At 35.4% G+C, this 25,424-nt stretch overlaps 1 protein-coding gene across 4 annotated transcripts in view; it reads left to right on the top strand.

The window, feature by feature from the left end:
• LOC149798644 (FERM, ARHGEF and pleckstrin domain-containing protein 2-like) overlaps window positions 1-25,424 on the top strand; it is a 290,202-nt gene that overhangs the window by 224,377 nt on the left and 40,401 nt on the right. For all 4 annotated transcript variants that reach the window (XR_016421008.1, XM_089957482.1, XM_089957479.1 and 1 more), the window contains 3 exons: window positions 16,355-16,565; window positions 21,337-21,613; window positions 23,721-23,810. Coding sequence is in view for 3 of the 4 variants with exons in the window: in XM_089957482.1 (XP_089813608.1) it covers window positions 16,355-16,565; window positions 21,337-21,613; window positions 23,721-23,810 (578 nt within the window). In the remaining variant the exon portion in view is untranslated. The remainder of the gene's footprint in view (window positions 1-16,354; window positions 16,566-21,336; window positions 21,614-23,720; window positions 23,811-25,424) is intronic.

Raw genomic sequence — 25,424 nt, 5'->3', positions numbered from 1 at the left:
GGTCCTTAGAAATTAAATATTGCGGGAAATGATAATCTGAGTTGGGGTCATTGAAAATGAAATGTTCTTAGGGTTAAATGTAAACAGTTGATTAGGTCTTCTAGAAATTAAATACATTGGGAAAATTGATAACATGAGACAGGGTCTTACAAATTAAATATAGTGGGAGAAAATGACAACATGAAATAATGTGTCCTTACAAAATAAATATAATGGAGGGTAATGATAACATCAGATATGGTCATTGGAAATGAAATATAGTGGGGGAAAATAAGAACACAAGCTAGATTCCTTACAATTTAAATGTAGAGGGGGAAATGGTAACTTGAGATGGGACCTTAGAAGTTAAATAGTTCAGGGAAAATGGTAATGTGAGATAATGTTCTTCAAAATCAAATAATGTGGGTGAAAATAATAATATAGGATAAGGTCCTTAGAAATTTAATATAGTAGGGAAAGTGATAACATAAGGTGAAGGATCCATTTAAAATTAAACATACATGTAGTGGGGAAAAGGATAGTATGTGACCTTAGAAATGAAATATGGTGATGGAAAATTATAACATCAGAAATGATCCTTAGAAATTAAATATAGTGGGAGAAATGATAACACAAGAAATTAAATATAATTTGGGAAGTGATAACTCGAGATAAGGGCCTTGGGATGAAATATAAGTGAATAGAAATGATAGTGTGAGAAAGGGTCCCTTCGAATTATATAAAATGGCAGATAATGATAACATGAGAAAGGATCCTTAGAAGCTGAATATAGGTGGGGATAATGATACTATAAAATAATGGCCTTAGGAATTAAACAGTAGAGGAAAATGATAACATGAGATATGGTCCTTACAAATTAAATATAATGTGCACTTAGGAATTAAACAGTAGAGGAAAATGATAACATGAGATAGGATCCTTACAAATTAAATATAATGTGCATATTTGGTGGAGAATAATAATGTGAGATAGGGTCCTTACAAATTAAATATAATGTGCATATTTGGTGGAGAATAATAATGTGAGATAGGGTCCTTACAAATTAAATATAATGTACATATTTGGTGGAGAATAATGATGTGAGATAGGGTCCTTACAAATTAAATATAATGTACACATTTGGTGGAGAATAATAATGTGAGATAGGGTCCTTACAAATTAAATATAATGTACACATTTGGTGGAGAATAATAATGTGAGATAGGGTCCTTACAAATTAAATATAATGTGCATATTTGGTGGAGAATAATGATGTGAGATAGGGTCCTTACAAATTAAATATAATGTACATATTTGGTGGAGAATAGTAATGTGAGATAGGGTCCTTACAAATTAAATATAATGTGCATATTTGGTGGAGAATAATGATGTGAGATAGGGTCCTTACAAATTAAATATAATGTACATATTTGGTGGAGAATAATGATGTGAGATAGGGTCCTTACAAATTAAATATAATGTGCATATTTGGTGGAGAATAATAATGTGAGATAGGGTCCTTACAAATTAAATGGTGAGGAAATGGAAACATAAACAGTTTTATTTGAAAGGCTCCCTTAATAACCTCACTGTATTTGATAGATTGATGCTCATTGGAATCCCTGGCATGAATTTCATTTAATGTTCATTAATGGTTCAGCTGATACAAGTAGTATCACTTCAGATATCCAGCCCTAAGCAATGTTATAGTGGTCAGATGTCTTTAGCGGCATAATTGCATACCATTTTTGGACAGTTCCTCTTAAAAATGAAAAGGATAGAAACAGTTCTGCTGGAGCGAGCAGTGTGGTATTTTGAATGGAACAGAACCAATACTACGAGAGTGATAAGGCCATCGAATCGTTCACAGCAGCTGTATTAGAAGTAGAGCTATCAAGGTACCATTTAGAAAGGAGAGATTGCGATTGGCTTTCAGAAGCCACTCCATTTGTTAAATGCAACTGTAATCTTTCATTAGCCACTTTAAATGTTGAATATATTTGTTCATATAAAACATGGATAGTTTTGAATCTCCACAGTCCTAAATTAAATTGATGAATCCCTAAGCTCAACTTTCCTACCACCAGATATCAATCAATTCTTTATTCAAAATTTCACACTCATGCTAGGCTATGTGTGATTTATTATTTAATATCTGGTTTGCTAAGCTTGTTATGTATGCAACATCTGTCTTTATGTCCATGTATATGTTTTGGTTTCCACAATGTGAAAATAACTTTACCTATTATAAACAGGCTGTTTTTGGATAGCTTGCACCTAGGGTAAGGATTGTAGAAGCACATTAATTCTGGGGTTACAGTATCAAAAGTCAGAGTCACTGTGAATGCAAGAAGAAAATTACATCTGTGTAGTAGTTTTAGTTCTGTTTAACAGACCTGGACTAAACTTTGTGGGCAAGAAAGAAACATGTTGATTTTGCAGGTTATAAGGTCAGGGTCACTGTGACTGCAAGAAGAAAATTACATCTGCATAGTAGTTTTAGTTCTGTTTAACAGACCTGGACTAAACTTTGTGGAGTGATTTATCTGGGCAAGAAAGAAACATGTTGATTTTGCAGGTTATATGGTTAGAGGTCAGGTTCACTGTGGCTGAGAGGTAAAACTTTGTGTTCTGCATAAAAACTCAAGTTCTCAAATATTTACCTTGACCAAATTTTGTAGACAGATTACACTTTGGATAAGAAGGAAGTCTCTTGAACCTGTTACCAGAAGGTTCAAGGTCAGGATGTTGTTGTTGTTGTTGTTGGGTTTAACGCCATTTTTCAGCACACAATAGGCTATACATGGCGGCCAGTATTAATGGTGGAGGAAGAACCAGGGAAAACCCCGGAAAGAAGCACCGACCCACAAGAAGCTACTGGCAAGCTTCCTCACATACCCACATTGGTGGAATCCGAGACTTGAACCCACGCAGACAGGGGTGAGATGGCAGTGATCCGTAACGGAGAGCACTTTAGACCACTCGGCCACACGGGGCACCCAAGGTCAGGTCACTGTGACTGAAAGATGAATAATTGTATCTGAGGAATACTTTTGTTTTAGACTACGTACATTAATGCCATTTTTAAAAAAATGTTTGTTCTTCATCAAGTTCATAGACCAAATTTTGCAGATGGCTTGCATTTAGGTGCAAGAAAAGAACATACAGATTATAAGGTCAAATGGTCAAAGGCAGTGCAAAGGATGATTTCAAGTCACAGAATTCCTATATAGTAGATAAAGATGAATCAGTTTAAAAGAAAGTCATTGACACCAAGAAGATATGATGCCATGGAAATACTGGCAGCATTAACACTTAAATGTTATGGCCAAAAAACACCCAAGTTATTTCTTTGCAGGCATATTCACTAGCACGGTCTGTCTCATTAATTGGATTTTTTTGCCATCAGAATTGGACATGTCCTATAAGTGATAACACAAAAATGATCTCAATTAATTCAACAGTATTTAAACAGGTTTTTCTGGATTAACAAGGATAGATTATAACAAGTAAGTTTAAATAATTATCACGAGACATACTGATTTAAATTGCAATAAAATATTCATAATTTTTGCAGCATTTTGAATATATATTTTTTTAAAGATATTTCCAATATATTGTTTGATTTGTTTGAGAAGAAAATTGAAACTTCTGAAATTTTTATTTTAAAAAGTTGAATTGACTTCTGTCTTTATTATAAGACATAATACAGTGGAGTCTGTCCAGACTGGACCCAGAGTATTCCAGATACCTGTTCATTGCAATTGTAACATTTTGTCTTGCATTGTTTCCACTTTCCTTCCTCCCCACCCTACCCCACCCTCCAAAAGAAATCCAAGAAAATGTGGATGAATTGACAACATATTTAAGTTTTCTGAAGCTTTTCATCTCTCAGCCTATATCTGTCCATTTGTCTAGTGTGAATTCACTACTTTTTATCAGGTACCAGTTTTCATTTTATGGTTGCTATAAACCACAAATTTCGAAGATCTCAATGGACAATAATCCTTCTTTGAAATCAATAGGATCCCCTCCCCAGTCCACAAAATTTAACCAGTTGACAATAATCCTTTGATACCTACTGGATCCACTCCCAATACACAAAATTTAACCATTTGACAATAACCTTTCTATGAAACCAACAGGATCCACTCCCCAATACACAAAATTTAACCACTTGAAAATAACCTTTCTATGAAACCAACAGGATCCTCTCCCCAATACACAAAATTTAACCACTCGAAAAAATAACCTTTCTATAAAACCAACAGGATCCACTCCCCAATACACAAAATTTAACCACTTAAAAATAACCTTTTTATGAAACCAACAGGATCCACTCCCCAATACACAAAATTTGACCACTTGAAAATAATCCTTTTATGATACCAACACGATTCACCCCCAATACACAAATTAACCAGTTGACAATAATCCTTTTATGAAACCAACAGGCCCCATTTTCCAAACCTACAAATTTAACCACGGGACAGTAATCTTTCTATGAAGCCAATAGGATCTCTTCCCCCAAACCTACAAATTTTAACCGCTGAACAGTAATTCTTCTTTGAAGCCAGTAGGGTCCTTTCCCCAAGCCTTCAAATTTAACCACTTGACAGTAATCCTTCTATGATGCCATTGCCAGTTTCAAATGCAAGTACTGATACAAACATTATTTTTCTCATACCCATGTATCTATCTACATATCGGTATCCCTCAAATCCATAGTAGATTATAAGCAAAAACTAGTACATCATGCTGCATTCGATAGGCATCATATGACGGCTTGCTTGTTACCATTCAGGAGCCATGATTTCTGATAAAACTCTGAGAGAGAAAAAAATGTTTATATCACCAAGATCTCTGATGAGTTCACTGACAAATAAAGTCAGCAAATATTAATGAGATGGTCTGGACTTAAATAGACTGCCGATGAGCACACAGTAGAGCCCTATGGAAGATCAGATTTTGATGAAGTTTGTAATGAAGCATCAGCAAAATCCACATATATTAATTTGGTGGTCTGTTCCCAAAATTGGCTGACCATGTGGATGCACTATGAAACTTGCATTTTATTTTTATATCAGCAAGATTATATATGTATATATCTATGTATTGGGCTTAATAGCACATCATAAGAATGATAGATATTTAATGCCAAGTACATTTAGGTATCCCTCTGCCACCCTCAGAAGGCTTGCAAAACAATGATAAAGGCACACAAAAAAAAGAGTAGAATCTTTAAATACAGGCAAATTTTGGATATAAATCTAACCTGTTTCCTATAGTCACCTCATGCAGAAGGATTCATTGAACCTATTATACATCCCATAGCTTACAGGAGGATGACCAGTGAAAATTGGCCCACACTAATGAAGTGATTGTGCTCTGGTTGGTCAGGTGGATGCACTAGATTTAGACTTGTATGAATATGTGCTTGCTCTGTGGACCAGTTTAGTGACCAGCTAAATCCATGCATATTTATTATGGTCTCAGATTATACCTTTTGCATGCATGTAAGGTTTTTCTGTGTAGCTTTATTTTAATAAAATCTGCACATGCTAATGGGTTGATACTGTTTCTGATTGGTTGATGGTTAAGACACACTAGTGACTTTAGACAGATAATGATGAAACTATCATATATCAAAAGAATCTTGAATACTAGCAAAATCTACACGTTGATGTGGTAATCTATGTTTTTATTGGTTGAACATGCGGTCATACTATTCTAACATATTTGATAAAATTTGTTACTGGCAGCTTCATATCAACAATATCTTGAACTAGCTTTAGACCAGCTGAATGCATGTATGTAAATGGGTGATCTGGGTTTTCATTGGTTGACCTTGCTGTTTGAGCTCACATGTCCAGAGATTATTTGGCCAGCAGTTTCTGCTTTTGGCTACTAGGACAGCATATGACAGGTGTGCAGTTTTGGGGCCAATTAAATCTCTCTGTTATTGGAATTCTTATAAGTTATTACTGGTTCTTTTGAAAGGACACCTCAAAATAAATTGCATAATGCAACATAAAAGGATATAAACAGGATCAAGCATAATTGCACAGAAGAAACATTGAAGAGTATACACAAGTAGAAGGATGTACATGAAATGTACAAGCACAGATCAATAGAAATAAAAGGAAAGTAACACAGAATTTTGACAAAGAAATGTTAAAGATATATTAACTCCTATGTGGTTTGCACCATGGCTGGATAAAGGTTTAGAACCAGTCAGATTACAGTAGTGACTGTACAATAAATCAGATATTGATGTAAATGGCAACACTGAAACCACATTAATTGGTTGGAGTACGAATCCAAAATTTAGGTCCCTGTATGTAAACTTGAGCACAGACCAATTTCACATCCCATATCGGTCAGTATTAAGAAACTGACACTTAAAGTAATGATCAATAATCCAATGGCATGTGATACAAATGATGACTTGCCAGTAGAAGGGTTGACTTTCTCATCTGTTCACCAAAGCATACACTTCCTGTATTGTAGCCAATAGAATATAAGATTCTTGGTCAAGAAAAACATGTCAGTCTAGTGCAATGAAGACACCTACATTAAAAAAGATACCCATAACAGCTCACTGATCCCCTGTCATGTTGTGTGATAAATGAATATGATGCATTGAGAAATTGATCTAAGAGTGCCCTAGATTTAAAACCGTTAACCATTGTTTAACATGGATGGTTTCAAAAGTTTCTACTATGAATTAAATCAGACTTGCATAGTTCCGAGTCAACCATGGAAACAACAACTAGTGCTAGTGAGCAGGCAGTAACAGACTTGCATCCACTTCCAAATCCACCACAGATGTAGAACTTTAAATGGAAATCCACAAATTTTCTATTCATTTGGAATTTTGTTGCATTTTACACTTTATCACAAATCTTAGATAGCTCTTAAACTTTTTAGAATGAGTCAGGATAAATCACTTTTTGTTTACTTTACAGGTTATATAACTTTCACTGGAATTGTATTAGAGCAAACATTTGTAACAGCTCTGATTTTGTTAATTTTCAATCTTATACTAAATATGAAGACCCCCAAACCATATCCTGAAGTAAGAGTTGTCATTAGATCCAGTATTTCTCCGTTGAAATCCACATTTCCATGCAGAGATTTTCTGTTTGTAAATTTTCATAATAAATAAATATTTCCCAGATATTATTTTGTTTAAATTATCATATATTTAGCAAAGAGGTGTCATACAAACTGGATCCCATCAAAATAAGAGGTTAAAGACATAACCGCAAATTAAATGAACAGAATTTCAGCAAACTACAGCATTTGCATTGCCAGTGGCTATGACACATAAGGCAAGGTACAGTATTTGCATTGCCAGTGGCTATGACACATAAGGCAAGGTACAGTATTTGCATTGTCAGTGGCTATGACACATAAGGCAAGGTACAGTATTTCATTGTCATTGGCTATGACACGTAAGGTAAGGTACAGTATTTCATTGTCAGTGGCTATGACACATGAGGCAAGGTACAGTATTTGCATTGTCAGTGGCTTACACACTAGACAAGGTACAGTATTTGCATTGTCAGTGGCTATGACACATAAGGCAAGGTACAGTATTTCATTGTCAGTGGCTATGACACATAAGGCAAGGTACATCATTTGCATTGTCAGTGGCTATGACACATAAGGCAAGGTACAGTATTTCATTGTCAGTGGCTATGACACATGAGGCAAGGTACAGTATTTGCATTGTCAGTGGCTTACACATGAGGCAATGTACAGTATTTGCATTGTCAGTGCCTTACACATAAGGCAGTGTATTGTGTTTGCATTGTCAGTGGCTTACACATAAACTGTTGAGCCTGTCTTGTTCTTAATCATGCTTTGACCAAAACTTAAACAAGCAGTGACTTCAGCATCAGTGTATATATGTCTGTACTTCAATCCATCCTTCCACAACATAGATCAAAATGATATTTTATTTTGCGAAAAATTGATGTTAGCTAAATGAAAGGTTGACTTAACAAAACAAGAGTTTCGTTTTGACACAAAATAAGGGATTATGTGATTATTGGATCGTAAGCTATCATTAGAATTTGTATGGATTGTGGTAACGTGTAGCTTAATGGTATTGCTTTACTAATACAAAACAAGACAATTTACCCCTTGTCATTAGTAGTGGGATTTCCTAGAACATCAAGTGAACAGAATTAATGGTTCTGTCTGCTGCTTTGTGTAGCGTTAATTCATACCCTCCTAAATTCCATGAATTATTGATGAAAACATCACAGTCTTCCTTTGTAATAGATACAGTAATTTTTGTTTGATTGGCTCTTGAAAACAGAATAGAAAGGAAGAAACTCATAGTGGTTAAAGGCATTGTTGTTTTATATCTGCTTGAGGTAATAAATTGGAAAACGGTTAGGTCCATGATTGTAATTAAAAAACAGTATTGGTATTGTGATAAACCATGACCTTAATTTGGTGTTTAATGACATCAAGATAAGTCATGACCTTCATTTGGTGTTTAATATCACATCATGATAAGCCATGGTCTTGATTATATGCTTAATGACACATCATGATAATCTATGGTCTTGATTAGATGTTTAATGACACATCAAGATAAGCCATGTGCTTGATTTGGTGTTTACTGACACATCAAGATAAGCCATGGTTTTGATTAGATGTTTAATGACACATCATGATAAGCTATGACCTTGATCACATGTTTAATGACACATCAAGATAAGCCATGGCCTTGAATAGATGTTTATTGACACATCAAGATAAGCTATGGCCTTGATTAGATGTTTATTGACACATCATGATAAGCTATGGCCTTGATTACATGTTTAATGACACATCATGATAAGCTATGGCCTTGATTACATGTTTAATGGCACATCATGATAAGCCATGGCCTTGATTACATGTTTAATGACACAACAAGATAAGCTATGGCCTTGATTACATGTTTATTGACACATCAAGATAAGCCATGGCCTTGATTAAATGTTTAATGACACATCATGATAAGCTATGGCCTTGATTGCATGTTTAATGACACATCAAAATAAGCCATGGCCTTGAATAGATGTTTATTGACACATCAAGATAAGCTATGGCCTTGATTACATGTTTATTGACACATCAAGGTAAGCCATGGCCTTGATTACATGTTTAATGACACATCAAGATAAGCCATGTGCTCGATTTGGTGTTTAATGACACATCAAGATAAGCCATGGTTTTGATTAGATGTTTAATGACACATCAAGATAAGCCATGGCCTTGATTAGATGTTTAATGACACATCAAGATAAGCCATGGCCTTGATTAAATGTTTAATGACACATCAAGAAAAGCCATGGCCTTGATTAGATGTTTAATGACACATCAAGATAAGCCATGGCCTTGATTACATGTTTAATGACACATCAAGATAAGTTATGGCCTTGATTAGATGTTTAATGACACATCATGATAAACTATGGCCTTGATTACATGTTTATTGACACATCAAGATAAGCCATGGCCTTGATTACATGTTTAATGACACATCATGATAAGCTATGGCCTTGATTACATGTTTAATGACACATCAAGATAAGTTATGGCCTTGATTAGATGTTTAATGACACATCAAGATAAGCCATGGCCTTGATTACATGTTTAATGACACATCAAGATAAGTTATGGCCTTGATTAAATGTTTAATGACACATCATGATAAGCTATGGCCTTGATTACATGTTTAATGACACATCAAGATAAGCCATGGCCTTGATTAAATGTTTAATGACACATCATGATAAGCTATGGCCTTGATTAAATGTTTAATGACACATCAAGATAAGCCATGGCCTTGATTAGATGTTTAATTTCACATCAAGGTAAGACATGGCCTTGATTAGATGTTTAATGACACATCAAGATAAGCCATGGCCTTGATTAGATGTTTAATTTCACATCAAGATAAGCCATGGCCTTGATTAGATGTTTATTGACACATCATGATAAGCCATGACCTTGATTAGATGTTTAATGTCACATCATGATAACCCATGACCTTGATTTAGTGTTTAAGGACACATGATAACCTATGACCTTGATTTGGTGCTTAAGGACACATAAGCAGATTGTAAGCAATATTATACTGAGGCAACTAGAATAAAGTTCTTTGCCCAGAGACATACCATGGTGTCCAGCTCCACCTGGTCTGAGCACGATTCAAACCAGAATCTTTCTGGTCACCAAGCCAGAAAGCCCCTCCTTATATTCATTAAAAAGGGACTGTTCTTCAAGCTCATACATCAAACAAATAACATGTAGATTTATTTTATAGTAATACATGTTTATTGATATTTTTTCCATTACATTGCAAATTGGCAGATCAAAATATTGTCTACAGTAAAACCTTGTAAATTAAGACAGTTGGATATGTTTCAGGGGTGTCATAATATTATGGCTCCTTACGACATAATATATGTATGTATGCATGTATACGTGTATATGTATATGTGTGTGTATGTATGTATGTGTGTGTGTGTGTGTGTGTGTGTATATATATATATATATATATATATATATTCAATCTGAGGCAGATTATGTATGTATGTATATGTATTCTGTCAGGCCGATGATGCATGTATGTATGTACATGTATTCAATCAGGCAGATAATGTATGTATATGTATTCACTATGTACATGTATGTATATGTATTCAGTCAGGCCAGCACTTATTGTCTTAGGGATATGACATCAAAAATTATTTGAGTAAATTTGATGGTTGCTTTTTTTGGTTGAAAATAGGTATCTGTACAGGTGTTTCCTTGGGAAAAGGGACTTAACTCCCATTTCCCTTGCATGACATGGTCAGTAATGTGCTTCATGCTTTTAAACCGTAACCAATTAATCAATCATTCTGGCCTGGAATTAATGAATGTTGGTAAACAAATTTAAACTGCAACCAATCAATCAATAAGCCATTCTGGCCTGGAATTAATGAATATTAGTAAACAATTGTAAACAGCAACCAATCAGTCAATCATTCATTCTGGCCTGGAATTAATGAATGTTAGTAAACAAATTTAAACCACAACCAATCAATCAATAAGCCATTCTAGCCTGGAATTAATATTAGTAAACAATTGTAAACAGCAACCAATCAGTCAATCAGCCATTCTGGTCTGGAATTAATGAATATTAGTAAACAATTGTAAACAGCAACCAATCAGTCAATCAGCCATTCTGGCCTGGAAATAATGAATGTTAGGAAACAATTTTAAGTAGCAACCAATTGGTCAATCGGTCTTTCTAGCCTGGAAATAATGAATGTTAGTAAACATCTTTAAACAGCAACCAATCAATGAATCACCCGTTCTGGCCTGGAATTATTGAATGTTAGTAAATAAATTTAAATAGCAACCAGTCAATGAGCCATTCTGGCCTGGAATTAATGAATGTTAGTAAACATTTTCAAACAGCAATCAATCAGCCATTCTAGCCTGGAATTAATGAATGTTAGTAAACAATTGTACACAGGAACCAATCAGTCAATCATTCTGGCCTGGAATTAATGAATGTTAGTAAACAGTTTTAAATAGGAACCAATTGGTCAGTCAATGAGCCATTCTGGCCTGGAATTAATGAATGTTGGTAAACAATTTTAAATAGCAACCAATCAGTCAATCAGCCATTCTGGCCTGGAATTAATAAATGTTAGTAAACAATTTTAAATAGCAACCAATCAGTCAATCAGCCATTCTGGCCTGGAATTAATGAATGTTAATAAACAGTGGAGTGGTCTCTCAGAGATGATAGAATATTAAACACATGCTATAAATAAGCAAACTAGATAAATGTTAATACCAACACTCAAACACACTGATTATTTTAATGTTAACACAAACTCGAACATTATTTTAATGTTAACACACTGAAACAGATTATTTGAATGTTATCACTCACACAGTCAAATAGACAATGATTATTTGAATATTATCACATACACACACACACATACACACACATGGACCAGACTGTATTTACCATAAACAACTTGGATAAAAACTTTTAAAGTGTTCCAATGTTAGCAGATGTTAAAACATTCTGACTGCATGAATTAAAACATTTAGATTATCCATTTATTTATATTCATGAGACAGATTGTATTGTTTGAATTGGCATCATATTTGTTGTTTTTCTGTTTTTGTTGAAACTTAAATGTCTATGTATGTCACTGGCAGAAGTGTCACTTATCACAAAGACATTTTATGTCAGGTATTTGCATTCATAGCAGATTCAAAAAGAAATAAGCCTCAAAGTGAAAAAGTAAAAATGAACTTCTCTTAAAATACAGTAATCACATAGTCTTTGTTTTATTTCTTCAACATAATGCTGCAGAACATCTTAAAGGAGGTAGCCTCCATTGTAAACAATTAAGATTTCCCAAGAAACTGCTTAACCTAACCAATTTTGGGATAGAGGTAGAAGTTTTGTCATCATGTATTTCAGTCCATCCTCACTAATATAGGATATCTCTGCCATGACTGTCCAGGCCAAACTGGTTTGGATGCTGCACTGTGTCCATGGGAACAGCACTTAGCTCCCATTTCCTTGACATGATATAGCCAATAACTGTTAAAAGGGCCATTGAAACAAAAGGAAATAAACAAAATCATTGATGACCATTGATGATACAAACATAAAACTTTTGGATATTATTTGAGGTGATCTGTATGCATGCAGAACAGTCAGGATGGTGGGTGGTGGAGGTATGTAAAGTCAACTGTTATTGAATTTAGTGGGACCATATCTCACCTGTAAGACATACATTTTACTTACAAGTCTAATATATATACTTCATTTATAAGTAAAATTCATAATTCACTTACATGTCCCTTATAAGTGATCTATAAGTATAGTAAGTGAATTCTTCACCTTAAGTGAAATGCCTAACTTGTATATAAATCTCAGTCCTAGTATATAAATCTCAGTCCTAGTATATAAATCTCAGTCCTAGTATATAAATCTCAGTCCTAGTATATGGCACATATAAGTGATCTCGAAATAAAGTGAATACTCAGTTTTAAGCCCTACATAAGTGACCATTAAACCACATACTCTTTTTACAGTAATGATTTTGGATAACTGACTTGTCTTGGGTCATAGCTTGAAAACTAAGATTCCCACCATTTAACCATGTGTATCTAATGGTCATGATGAGATTAATGTACATTTATATCTAACACAGGCCCTGGGTCATAATCCTGACAGGGGGAACTTGCCAGGACTAGGTGGCTTAGTGTTTAAAGCATTGGATTTGGGCCCAGAAAGGGTGTTGGTTCATTTTCCACCAGCAGATTAAACTTGGATCAGCAACCTTGGTGTGTCCTTGAGAAAGGCACGTTACTCTGCTTGCTTAGGCACAATATAGCCTTCAAAGTGTTCATCTGCCATAAAATACCAACCCCTCCTTGACACATGACTTGCATGTAAACTATCATTTGATGGACCCCACCTTCTAGCCATATATACACTAACTGGACAATAAGAAACAATTGCACCTTTACAGCTTTTAGTCAAGGGGTCAGGCCTTGACCCTAGTGGTACAGCTTGGAAGAAAAGGGATATAATAGTGGAGTGCCCTTAACTGAATTTTAGCTTGAAGTAACTGCTTAATAGATTTTGCATTGATAGAATATGCCAAGTCTGTTTCTGTACTGTTCTTTTGTAACAATATCCGTCAAAGAGATTTTCCTTGTTTAATAAAACTCCTATCATCTGTGTGATATGGTAGCCACAGATGGACCAGACAAACAGTATGAATTCCATTACTATGAGAATGTCTGGTTTGACTGAGCAAAAAAAGTTAATGTTTTAGGCTTCCATCAGGCAATCACTTGTATTAGAAACTTGTATCAAGAAATTTAGAATAATGCTGTAATATCAGATCCAGTCAACATGCTTCACATACTTTTCTTCAATAATCAAAACCTATTCTTTGATATTTATACACCTCCAAGACTTAGTCTTCAATAATCAAAACCTATTCTTTGAGATTTATACACATCAAAGACTTAGTCTTCAATAATTAACACCTATTCTTTGAGATTTATACACCTTCAGGACTTAGTCTTCAATAATCAAAACCTATTCTTTAAGATTTATACACTTCCAAGACATAATCAAAGCCAAAATATTCAGGTTTGTAGGTGTTCAAAAGACGCAGACATAAAGCATTAATATTTTTGGGAGTTTTAATGACCAGAAATGGACCCCAACTCCACAGTAACCTGGCTGTAATCCCAAATAAAATGATATAAAAGGAACACTGGGACAAAGACACTGACTTACAGATGGAATGAATTAATGCTTGATGGCCGTATGTGATGCTATTTGTGGGAGCTATAAAGTGGTGTGTTATGGAGACTTGTACAGAATGCTATTCCAACAAAGTGGTGTTCTGCATGAAAATGAAATCATATTATAACAACCAGCATTGTCATTTATCTCTCATGATGCCACAGGAAAGGCGTCCATGTTTACTCTAATCCTCCAACACCAGGGAGTACATTGATTTTTGCTGTCATCAGTACTCTTTTTTTTTCCCCAAATTTTATTTCCTTTCCTGCTTTTTATAAAGTTCATTAGAATGTTTACATTATTACATGTACAAATAGCATAATAATTGTGATAAAAATATATGTATTTTAGAAACAGTAACCAGTGTCTTTTTATTATCATCGAAATAATTTCTGTGGCAAGATTATTTACTTTGATATAAAAAGGTTATAAAAAACCTCAAAAACTGCTGACCAATTTTGGCAAAAAGTATCATCCTAGCATGCTATGACTTCCTGTTAGCAGATACATTTGTTCAAATAGTGAGCCATCAAATATGACCACTGTTACTAAAAAGTAGAAAGACCTGAGTGAATTCTTAGAAATCAGTTGCAGACTTCAACCAGATTTTACAGAAAACATTCTTGCTGCCTTGATATTAAATGGCCAATGTCAATAAAAATTATTTTTAAGAAAATAAAAGTTTCTGACGACTTCTTCTCAGAAACCACAAACAGAATTTAAAAGATTTGATAGAAAACTTCCCATCTACAAAATAGATGACTAATCCAAAATTGAATATGACCACCACCATCACTAAAAATAGAAAACTTGTAAATGACAGTTTCAGATCTAACTAACAGAATAAGACCAATTTCATCAATATGCATAGCAGCATTAGGTCTTGAAATGTTTCACAATAATGCACTTCCACTATTCAGTATAGCAGTTATTGCTAAAACAGGAAGAAAACAAATGATTTCTTCTTATAGAAAAGTCAACAGAAGTTTTTTTGAAAGCATCATGGCACCAGGACTCTGAAGTTTGCACATATAATGCCAGCTTGCCATCCAGCATGGATGCTGCTTCTATAATATAGAATTTAACAAGGATTTTGGAAATTTTTTAGAAATTGTCAAGGAATGGCTAAATTTGTAATTTATGTGCAGTGTCGATGCACAAGTGATTAAATATGCAAGGAATATTCAAATTTGGTAACGCCATCAAAATGCTCCCATTAAGTCATTAACCCCTGGAGGTTTTTGTTGTTTTCGCCTGAAATGCAAGTAGGAAACATTTTGGGGGCTATTTCTGAATACATCCTAATACATCGACTTCCAAGAGATTTTCCCATAGCCTAATGCCTAGTTGGTTATTTTGCTTGCACATGAGCAGAAGGGTAAAAGTTGGATTTTTTATTTATTTATTTTTTTGCTTAATGGACCCATCATCATTTTTTGTATTGAGACCACTCTTTATTCCAATGCCCACCTTATCCTACTTATTGCAAAGGTTCATCTGTCTGTATGCAATTCAGACCAGTCTGCCTTAGATCTAGGGCCAAAAGATCTAAAAAATCCAGATAACAAAATCTGATTCTGACCATGGGCGAATTTTGGGTGAAATATTTTTAGGTTTTTCCATCTGTATTTTGTAGTGCAACTAAAACATTCAGATTATTAGGTATCATTGTAGAGCTACATCTGTCTACCTTTCTACAATACCACCCACTTTAGTGTATCATACATGACCTTGACGCTACAGAGCTCGGCAGTAGGCTACTACCTTCTGCCACGTAAACGTAGTGCCAGGGGTTAATGAGTTAAAGTTCAGAAAGCAGAGAGCTAACCCATGTTTAGTGGTCAGCTGCTCTTGCATTCAACTTTTACAGATTTGTCAGGTAAATGATGAGAGACCCACATGGGCCTCTTGCTAGTAAAGTGTGCTCAAAATACTCCTGAAAATGATATACCCAGTCCCCATTACAATGTGTGTTAGGAATATTCTGTGTCTTGAACGTTTCCATTATCCTCATTGCAGCTCTTACACCTTTGGAAAGTCCTGGGAGGGCCACAAGGACACCCCATCTCCTTACACGAGAAGACAGGAAAATGTCTGCCCCATCACTAGGCATTGATGCAGTATTACCAGTCAATGGAAACAGGTTGTCACGCTCAGATGAAGTAGAAAACATTCCAGGAATTGTAGAGGATGAAAATGCAGAACCAACAGAATACTCTGCTATTAGAAGGTATTTAGTTATTAAAACTGATAAATAGATGGAGATATTTGTGGGCCACCAAACAGATGGATATTGCTGTTAGCTTTCAGATAGATGGAGATAATTATGGGCCACCAGACAGATGGATATTTCTGTTAGCTTTCAAAAAGATGTAGATATTTGTGGGCCACCAGACAGATGGATATTACTGTTAGCTTTCAAAAAGATGTAGATATTTATGGGCCACCAAACAGATGGATATTTCAAATAGATGAAGATATTTGTGGGTCACCAGACAGATGGATATTGCTGTTAGCTTTCAAAAAGACATAGATATTTATGGGCCATTAAAGATATGGAGATTCATTTGAGACACTAAACAGGAGGTAGTTGATGGAGGTATCTGTGGGACGCAAGTTCTAACATTTGATGCAACATATTCAAAGAGTTTAAGGGGCCCCGAGTGGCCGAGTTGTCTAAAGCGCTCTTCGTTACGGATCACTGCCATCTCACCTCTGTCTGCGGCGGTTCGAGTCTAAGATTCAGCCAGTGTGGGTATGTGAGAAAGCTTGCCAGTAGCTTCTCGAGGGTCGGTGGTTCTTTACGGGGTTTTCCCAGGTTCTTCCTCCACCATTAATACTGGCCGCCATGTATAGCCTATCGTGTGCTGAAAAATGGCGTTAAACCCCACAACAACAACAACAACAACAACAACAAAAGGTTTAAACCTGTATGATGGCTTGAATGACTTTCAAATGTATACAATTTATGATAGTGTGTTGTCAAATATTATGAAAATGTAACCACCATTACAAAAAATTGAAAAAAATAACAAATTACTACCCTCTAAAGAGTACCCAAAGGAGTTTCGCTAAATTTGGCATAGAGTATATTGTGGCATGAAGGTCTTTAAATTTCAAGCCCACCTGATCACAAGTCCAACAAAGTGATCAATTTTGGTGTCCATCATTGCATGTCTTTTTGCAGACCTACAACCTAGACAAACCTCCTATGTTGAAGATTTTTCTTTCCTTTTATTTTATCCAACCTTATTTAGATTTTGAATATATCCCTATATCAGTGCTATTGAACCTTTTTGACACCATGGGCCACTGAAAAATGTTTTTCTTGAAGCCGAGGGCCACAGCAGAATAATGAAAAGCAATGACTATATAGCTGCTCGAGCTCTTTCAGGCCATTTAAAATCAGTCCACGGACTGCGGATTGGACAGCACTACCCTATATTTAGCTCATTACGTGACCCTCAATACTGAAGCATTGGGGCTTTCTCAATGTACTGGCCATGGCCAACTTCTTATATGCAGATATGCTCATCTGCAATCTAATATGACCATCATTACTGAAAATAAGAAAATTCTGAAGTTGTCTCTTCTCAAAAACTGCTGCAGAATTTGACCAGCGTTAGCAGAGAGCAAAAAGGCCTTTCACACACACACAGATATATAGCAGTTACTTAAAGAAATGAGGCCCCGAGTGGTCTAAAGCGCTCTCCATTACGGATCATTGCCATCTCACCTCTGTCTGCGTGGGTTCAAGTCTCGGATTCAGCCGATGTGGGTATGTGAGAAAACTTGCCAGTAGCTTCTCGTGGGTCGGTGGTTCTTTCCGGGGTTTTCCATGTATAGCCTGTCATGTGCTGAAAATGGTGTTAAATCCTACAACAACAACTTAAAGAAAATAAAAGTTTCAAAACTTACTTATGATCAGATTCTGTAGTGCTATAAAGCATTTATCACCACATTTCGTGGCCAACTTCTTGAGAGTTTGTATTTCAGGTTGTTGTTAGTTGAGTGAGCTCAGACCAACTTGGACCTTTTGTTTATCTGTGACAGAATTATCGAACTCACACTAGGAGCCGCAAACCTACAGGGCAGATTAGTAGCATTTCATAATGCACTAAAGTCTTAATACGATGAATTGTTTTCTTTTAAAGTTCTCTTAATGCAATGTTAAACTTTTATCAATATTTTTTATTTGCCATTTTGAAACAAGACATGGAAGTCACAGTTACTTTAGCTTCCATACAGTCATCCCCAGGCTTCAAAGCCCTGTGATACACTTGGTTGGCAAGTGACATATTGGTGATGTAATAATGGAATAATTTGTGTCTGATCACTATTCATACATAAATAATCATCAGAACAATAGTTATTTTTAAATAGTCAATGAAATTAATGTCCATTCATAAATAGCAAATAAAATTAATGTTTATTCATAAGTAACCAACAAAATCAATGTTCATTGATAAATTATAACTTATGAAAGTAATGTTCATATTGAAACCTCTTTCACTTAATATTCTAGTAGGTTTACTGTCATCAGATTGTCAATATCAGCATCAGAATCTGTTTCAGTTATTCATTCTTATCTTTGGAAAGTGTTATTATTGTTTTGTATTGTTAGATTATTGTCATCCACTAGCAGAACATTTTCACTTTTCTTGACACTCAGAAACTACGTTAGTTCATAGTCATTAGTTTCCTTTCACTGGTAGTGTTATGAGTCTGTGCTCTTAAAATAAGTAACAGAAAAGAGTGAAAGACAACAAGCTTAGGAAAATTTAACAAATAATTTATTTCCATACAATAATACGTGAAAATGAGAAGAAGAAAAACTTACTGTATCACGAATTAAATCTAAAAATAATCAAGACTTAAGTCACAAGTCCTAATAATTTAAAGTCCTGAATAAAACTCAGTACAAGTCCTGAAGAAAACCAAAAACTGAAGGTGATGACATGTCTGTTATGGCTTATAGAGTGTTGATGTGTAAACAGTCTTTTGTTGAATCACAGTAAAATAATTCCAAGTTTGAATTTAGTGGTGTTTTCATGCTGCAGCAACACAAATTGGTTATCTGGTGCCAAGGCATTTGAGTAAAGTTCCTTGCACAAGGACACACCATGGTAGATTACGCGCTGAATTAAGTACATCCCTTGGGGTCGAATCATGGGCACCATTGCGCTCAACTTTTATGATATCACCAAAATACAAAAATAAAGTTTTGGAAATAATGCTTCGAAAATTATGCTAATACTGTAAAAGCTTAGTTGTAGTTTGCTTTGATGTAAGTAACCTTACACCATGCCTGTCAACTTTCATGACGGGAGGGAAAAAAAAACTGATTTTTGCGGTCGCTCCGCACCTACCTCGTGATTTTATAATATCTTTCAATTTTTGCAGAGAACTCCTGATTATTACATTGTCTTTGATTTTCATTTCTTCTTGACAAGAAAAGTCCTACATGTTCTGTTGTATCACCTGTGAATTATTGTTATGACGAAATAATTATTTTAGTATAAAACATTCGCTTCTTCACTAAATAGAATGTTAAGTTTAGACATTCACATAAATTAATGATTTCTTTTACCTCTACAATAATACAAAAATAAAAACATAAAATGAAAACAAAAAAACAAACCACAGCAATAAAATTGTCCACAATTAATTTCAGTCCCAAGAATGATCACTATGAATGCTTAACTCCATATGATATAGCTCAATTCCCACGAAAGAAACTTACACGAGTGAAACACCGTATATACCAATGTTAAAACTGGTATAGATACCAGTCAATATTCCCTCTTTTCACAAGCCAGTTTCAGGGTTTTAATGATTAACTGGCCTGTACTGCTGTCGCAAAACGAAAGACAAAATTTGCTGACTATCAACATAGGAGATGCTGAAACATCAAGCTTTCCATTGCGTGGAAAGTTATGTTTGCTCAGCTAAAACACAAAACTAAAATTGATTGATGTTGATCTGTATGAGAATTTTAACCTTTATTATTACCAGTCTTCATGAACATGTAAATTATGATGGTTATGTGCCTTGTACAAATAAACATGCATACGTCTTTAAAAATATTAGCTCAGTTTGTAGGATCTCTTTTATCATTGAAAATGAGTAACACGTGAGCGCGTGATTCAACATAAATGAAACAGCTATTAAAGGACTAGCTGAAATGTTATCTGGAAGAAATTAATTTGGTAGAAACAATGAATGAAGCAAAATCTGCTTCTGTGTTTGGGAATAAGTAAGGATTTAAGTGACGCTATGCATGCTTTGCACTGTGTAAGTACTGTACATTATAATTCAGCACGGTCTCCCTGGTAAACTCAACCAACCAGTGAATTGTGAAGTCTGTATTTACCTTTATTTAACTTCGTGATGGAGAAATCAGAAGTTACTATTTTTTAAATGCCTATGTCTTTGGACACCGAAAAAATTATAGCTTCGTGTCCCAAGATTTACAGCCATTACAGTAGTCAACAAAAAGACCTAAAACCTGTCAAGTTTACACATTGGCCCATGGATAAGCCACCCCACCCCCCTTTTCCAGGCCTTTATTTTTTCCTAAATTATTTGGCTTATACGCGAGTATATATGGTAGGTTTATCCAGTGATAGATTCAAAGCTACACGCTATAGTCGTGAATTCTGCATGATAGTCTCTCAACCAGCACAATTCATATGTATGTTATTTGCCTCATATGACATTCAGGCCTATTTACATCCCCAAGCATGTAGGGGGTGATTTTAATTATCGATTTCATGTCCTTTGAGATTAGCAAAGGCAGGATGACCTTGACTTGTCAATGTGATAAAGATCATTCCCACCTAGGTAGTCAAATTCAGAGTGACTCAAATAAAGGCCAAAAATGTAAGTTACTGCCATAAATTATTCTGATTCTTTTTATCATGTCAAGGTCACAGTCCCATGAGTTGTCAATACTTGAAACATGAGTAAATACAACTTTTTTTCTTTGTTACTGGTTGCAGTGGAAACAGAAGCTTCAGTGCAGCAGACACATCCAAAAGTGCCTCAGATAGATATGAGTTGGAAGACCAGCCACCATATTTGCCTCCTCCCCCTATCATAGAGACCACTCTGCCTCCTCCTCCACCTCCACCTCTCTCAGAAGACCTTAGTTTTACGAGGGACAGCAGAGGGTCTACACCGCAGCACACCCAGACCATTGGGATCAGCAGCAATATCAGCACGATATCCAACTCAAGGTCCTCAGAGTCGGAAGATGATAACAAGAAAAAGGTCAAGGTCAGTATTTGATCTTGGGGTAAAGATTGTGTAGGGTCCCAAGCAGTGTCCACAGTGAACTTTCAGAATCAGATGTACTTCAGATGAACAGCAGTTGATAAGTAGCAAATATATTCAAAGGGACAAATCCACTCAGAAAATTTCTGCCTTGGAGCCACCAGGCATGTTGTATTTGAAACACATTTCCCATAATCATGCAATACATTTGGGTTGCAAGCTCTGTTTGGATTGCAAGATCTATTTGGATTGCAAGGTCTGTTTGTTGCAAGGTCTATTTAGATTGCAAGGTCTGTTTGGATTGCAAGGTCTGTTTCTTGCAAGGTATATTTGTTGCAAGGTCTGTTTGTTGCAAGGTATATTTGTTGCAAGGTCTGTTTGGATTGCAATGTCTGTTTGTTGCAAGATCTATTTGGATTGCATGGTCTGTTTGGATTGCAAGGTCTGTTTGTATTGCAAGGTCTGTTTGGATTGCAAGGTTTATTTGTTGCAAGGTCTGTTTGGATTGCAAGGTCTATTTTTTGCAACGTCTGTTTGGATTGCAAGGTCTGTTTGGGTTGCAGGTCTATTTGTTGCAAGGTCTGTTTGTTGCAAGGTCTATTTGGATTGCAAGGTCTGTCTGGATTGCAAGGTCTATTTGGATTGCAAGGTCAGTTTGGGTTGCAAGGTCTATTTGGATTGCAAGGTCTGTTTGTTGCAAGGTCTGTTTGGATTGCAAGGTCTATTTGGATTGCAAGGCCTGTTTGGATTGCAAGGTCTATTTGGATTGCAAGGTCTATTCCCACTTGTGTTTTAGCTGTACAGATTAGTCATAGCTTGATTCAACATAGTAACAGGTAAAACAGCAGTTGGCAATTTAATGTGAGTAAACAGTGCCTGGTACCAACATAGCACAACAACGCTGGCAATTTAATGTGAGTAAGCAGTGCCTGGTGCCATCATAGCACATCAACACTGGCAATTTAATGTGAGTAAGCAGTGTCTGGTGCCATCATAGCACATCAACGCTGTCAATTTAATGTGAGTAAGCAATGTCTGGTGCTATTACAGCACAACAACACTGGCAATTGTTCCCACCGCTTACAAATAATGTAGTCTATTTTAGGGTATCCACATGACTAACCTCAATATATAAAACAAAACATTAAACCTACATATGGAATCCGTGAGAAATTTCTGTACAGGATTAATTCTTCATTTCAACCAGTTACAGTTAGTGAAAACAAGAGTGCTTAAAATGGAATCTTATCCATTATTTTATCATTCAGTATTAAAACAGAATTAGAGTTATTCGTTTCAAAAGTTAACAATCAGTTATTTGTTGAAACATTATTGCACATTTTGAATGGATCTTGGACAAGTCAGTAGCTTAGTACTTGATTGTATCAATCTGATTAAAATCAGATCTCCAGTGTCCTGCATGAAGATCTGACAGCAACCACTTAAGGATCATGTTCTGGTGACCTATGTTATTATGATAATCACTAATTTTATCAGCCAGTCAGATAAAGTCTTATATTTTCTCATTTGGTGGACTGAGTAGTATGGCTGAAGAGCATCAGTGTGTGCCAAACACTTTGATTCACTTTCAGGTTTCTTAAAGCTGCATTTACATTGGCTAATTCAGAGGTTACCAGAACATGACCCCTAAGCATGAGATTTTATGTCAGCCAATCAGAAAGAGCATTTCTTTTGTAAATCCACTTTTGATTGTTTAAAGTTAAAACCTGGTCATCAAATCAAGCTTAAATTTTAAGATCTTCAGGCCAGACTGCATTTCTCATTATTTGGAAATAATTCCCAAGGAATATGATGTAGTATGAGTTACTTCCCATTAGTGGATATTTTTTATGTAAACTTGTGATCTTCACATAGGAATATCAGGGTTTTGGTATATTGTTTAAATTTCAGACTCTTTAAATGTAGTCTACTTGGTGTCTTAATTTCTGCTCTATTAGATTAAATACTTGTCTTTTATTTTACAATACACATTTTAAGTGTAATGATGGTGGACATGGAATACAAATGGAGAAATTTCTTTTAACTAATGGGTACTGTGAACAAGACTTGAGTGACATTCAAATCAAGATCATTGATTTTCCTTTGACAGAGGTATCCAGTAGACCGAGCCTATTTTATAGCAAAAGAGCTCCTGATGACTGAAAGGACATACAGGAAGGATCTAGAGGTCATCACCAAGGTAACCATGCTCAGTATGAATTAATATCATGCTTGCAGTGCTTTCTTTTATCAATTTTTCATTGATATTTTGGGCATCGATAGTTACAGGTAAAGGTATCAGTTTAGTTTTTAGCAAATCCTTAAGTAAAACTTTCAGTGAGAGAAAGTGGGAGAAATTTTTTTTTGTACAAAAATTTAAGTACGAAAATTGGTGATTTTCATGGAATGAAAGGTTATGAAAAGAAGGTATTAAAAAAATCATGGTCATATGGTACCTAAATGAAAGAACATAGATTTGACCAAAGTAATGACTCCTTGAAGCAAGATGCAGCCCCAAAAGCTACCCTGACATCATTTCCATGTAGTCATTGCCACTCGTGTCTGTAAGCTTTATCGCTGGGACTCCAACATTTACAGCTTTCACCAGTGATTATAGCCAGGGTTTCTTTGGAAAATGAAACTTTATTCCAATGTATTTCAACTTAGAAATGTCTCGTTTCCATACACCACTTCATATTTTTTCTGATAATAGCAGATGACATCAATTTCATTCAGACTCAATGTTTATTTAAACCATTATTATTTAGTCCGTTCTAAACTACATCCGTTGACGCTTTTTCAGATTGATATTGGTTGTGATAATCTTTAATCTGTCCCAACTCTGTTTTGCTTCATCGCTCGGAAATTGAAGATCTTCCTGAATATCAATTAGGTTTCTCTTTTCATTGTTTTCCATATATCCTTCTTCTTCAGATCTACTCACACGCCATACAGTTATAAGAATGTGAATATGCCATCCATTGTTTTGCTGTGACATTTAACATCTTTGAATTGTAGGCCACTCCCTTTTAACTAGTATATTGGTAATGGGATATCTCTAACATTAATCCAGGCACAAAACCTTTATGCTTTTGATGTTTTTATGAAACTTTATGGTCCACATCTTGTCATACATTACTCAAATCCCTAGCTAAAGGTCAAGGTCATTTACAGGGAAAAAGTTAAGAGATGGGTGTTTCGTGCACTATTTGTGATACTGTTTTTTGGATTATGATGTTGTGGAGCTGACAAGACATGGTATTCTGAAGAATTCTTAATGGGAAATCTTTTGCTCCAATTTGACAATGCCATGTTTGAACGTATCTCAGTATAAGATGACCTTACTTGTATGGGTCAGTCCATGACTCGCATAAACTTCGTCATGTTTGAACATAGCTGGATACAAGGTGACCTTCTGTGGGTCAGTCTGTACATCACATAAACTTCATCTTCATGTTTGAACGTAGCTGGATACAAGGTGACCTTCTATGGGTCAGTCTGTACTTCACATAAACTTCATCTTCATGTTTGAACGTAGCTGGATACAAGGTGACCTTCTATGGGTCAGTCTGTACTTCACATAAATTTCATCTTCATGTTTGAACATAGCTGGATACAAGGTGACCTTCTATGGGACGGTCTGTGCTTCACATAAACTTCATCTTCATGTTTGAACGTAGCTGGATACAAGGTGACCTTATATGGGTCAGTCTGTACTTCACATAAACTTTATCTTCATGTTTGAACATAGCTGGATACAAGGTGACCTTATATGGGTCAGTCTGTACTTCACATAAACTTCATCTTCATGTTT

The sequence above is a fragment of the Sinohyriopsis cumingii genome, chromosome 5 (genome assembly GCF_028554795.1).
Source record: "Sinohyriopsis cumingii isolate HCF-2022 chromosome 5, ASM2855479v2, whole genome shotgun sequence".
In the NCBI taxonomy this organism is placed as follows: Eukaryota; Metazoa; Mollusca; class Bivalvia; order Unionida; family Unionidae; genus Sinohyriopsis; species Sinohyriopsis cumingii.
The sequence above is the reverse complement of the archived record's forward strand: the minus strand, read 5'-3'. Positions and strand labels throughout refer to the sequence as shown.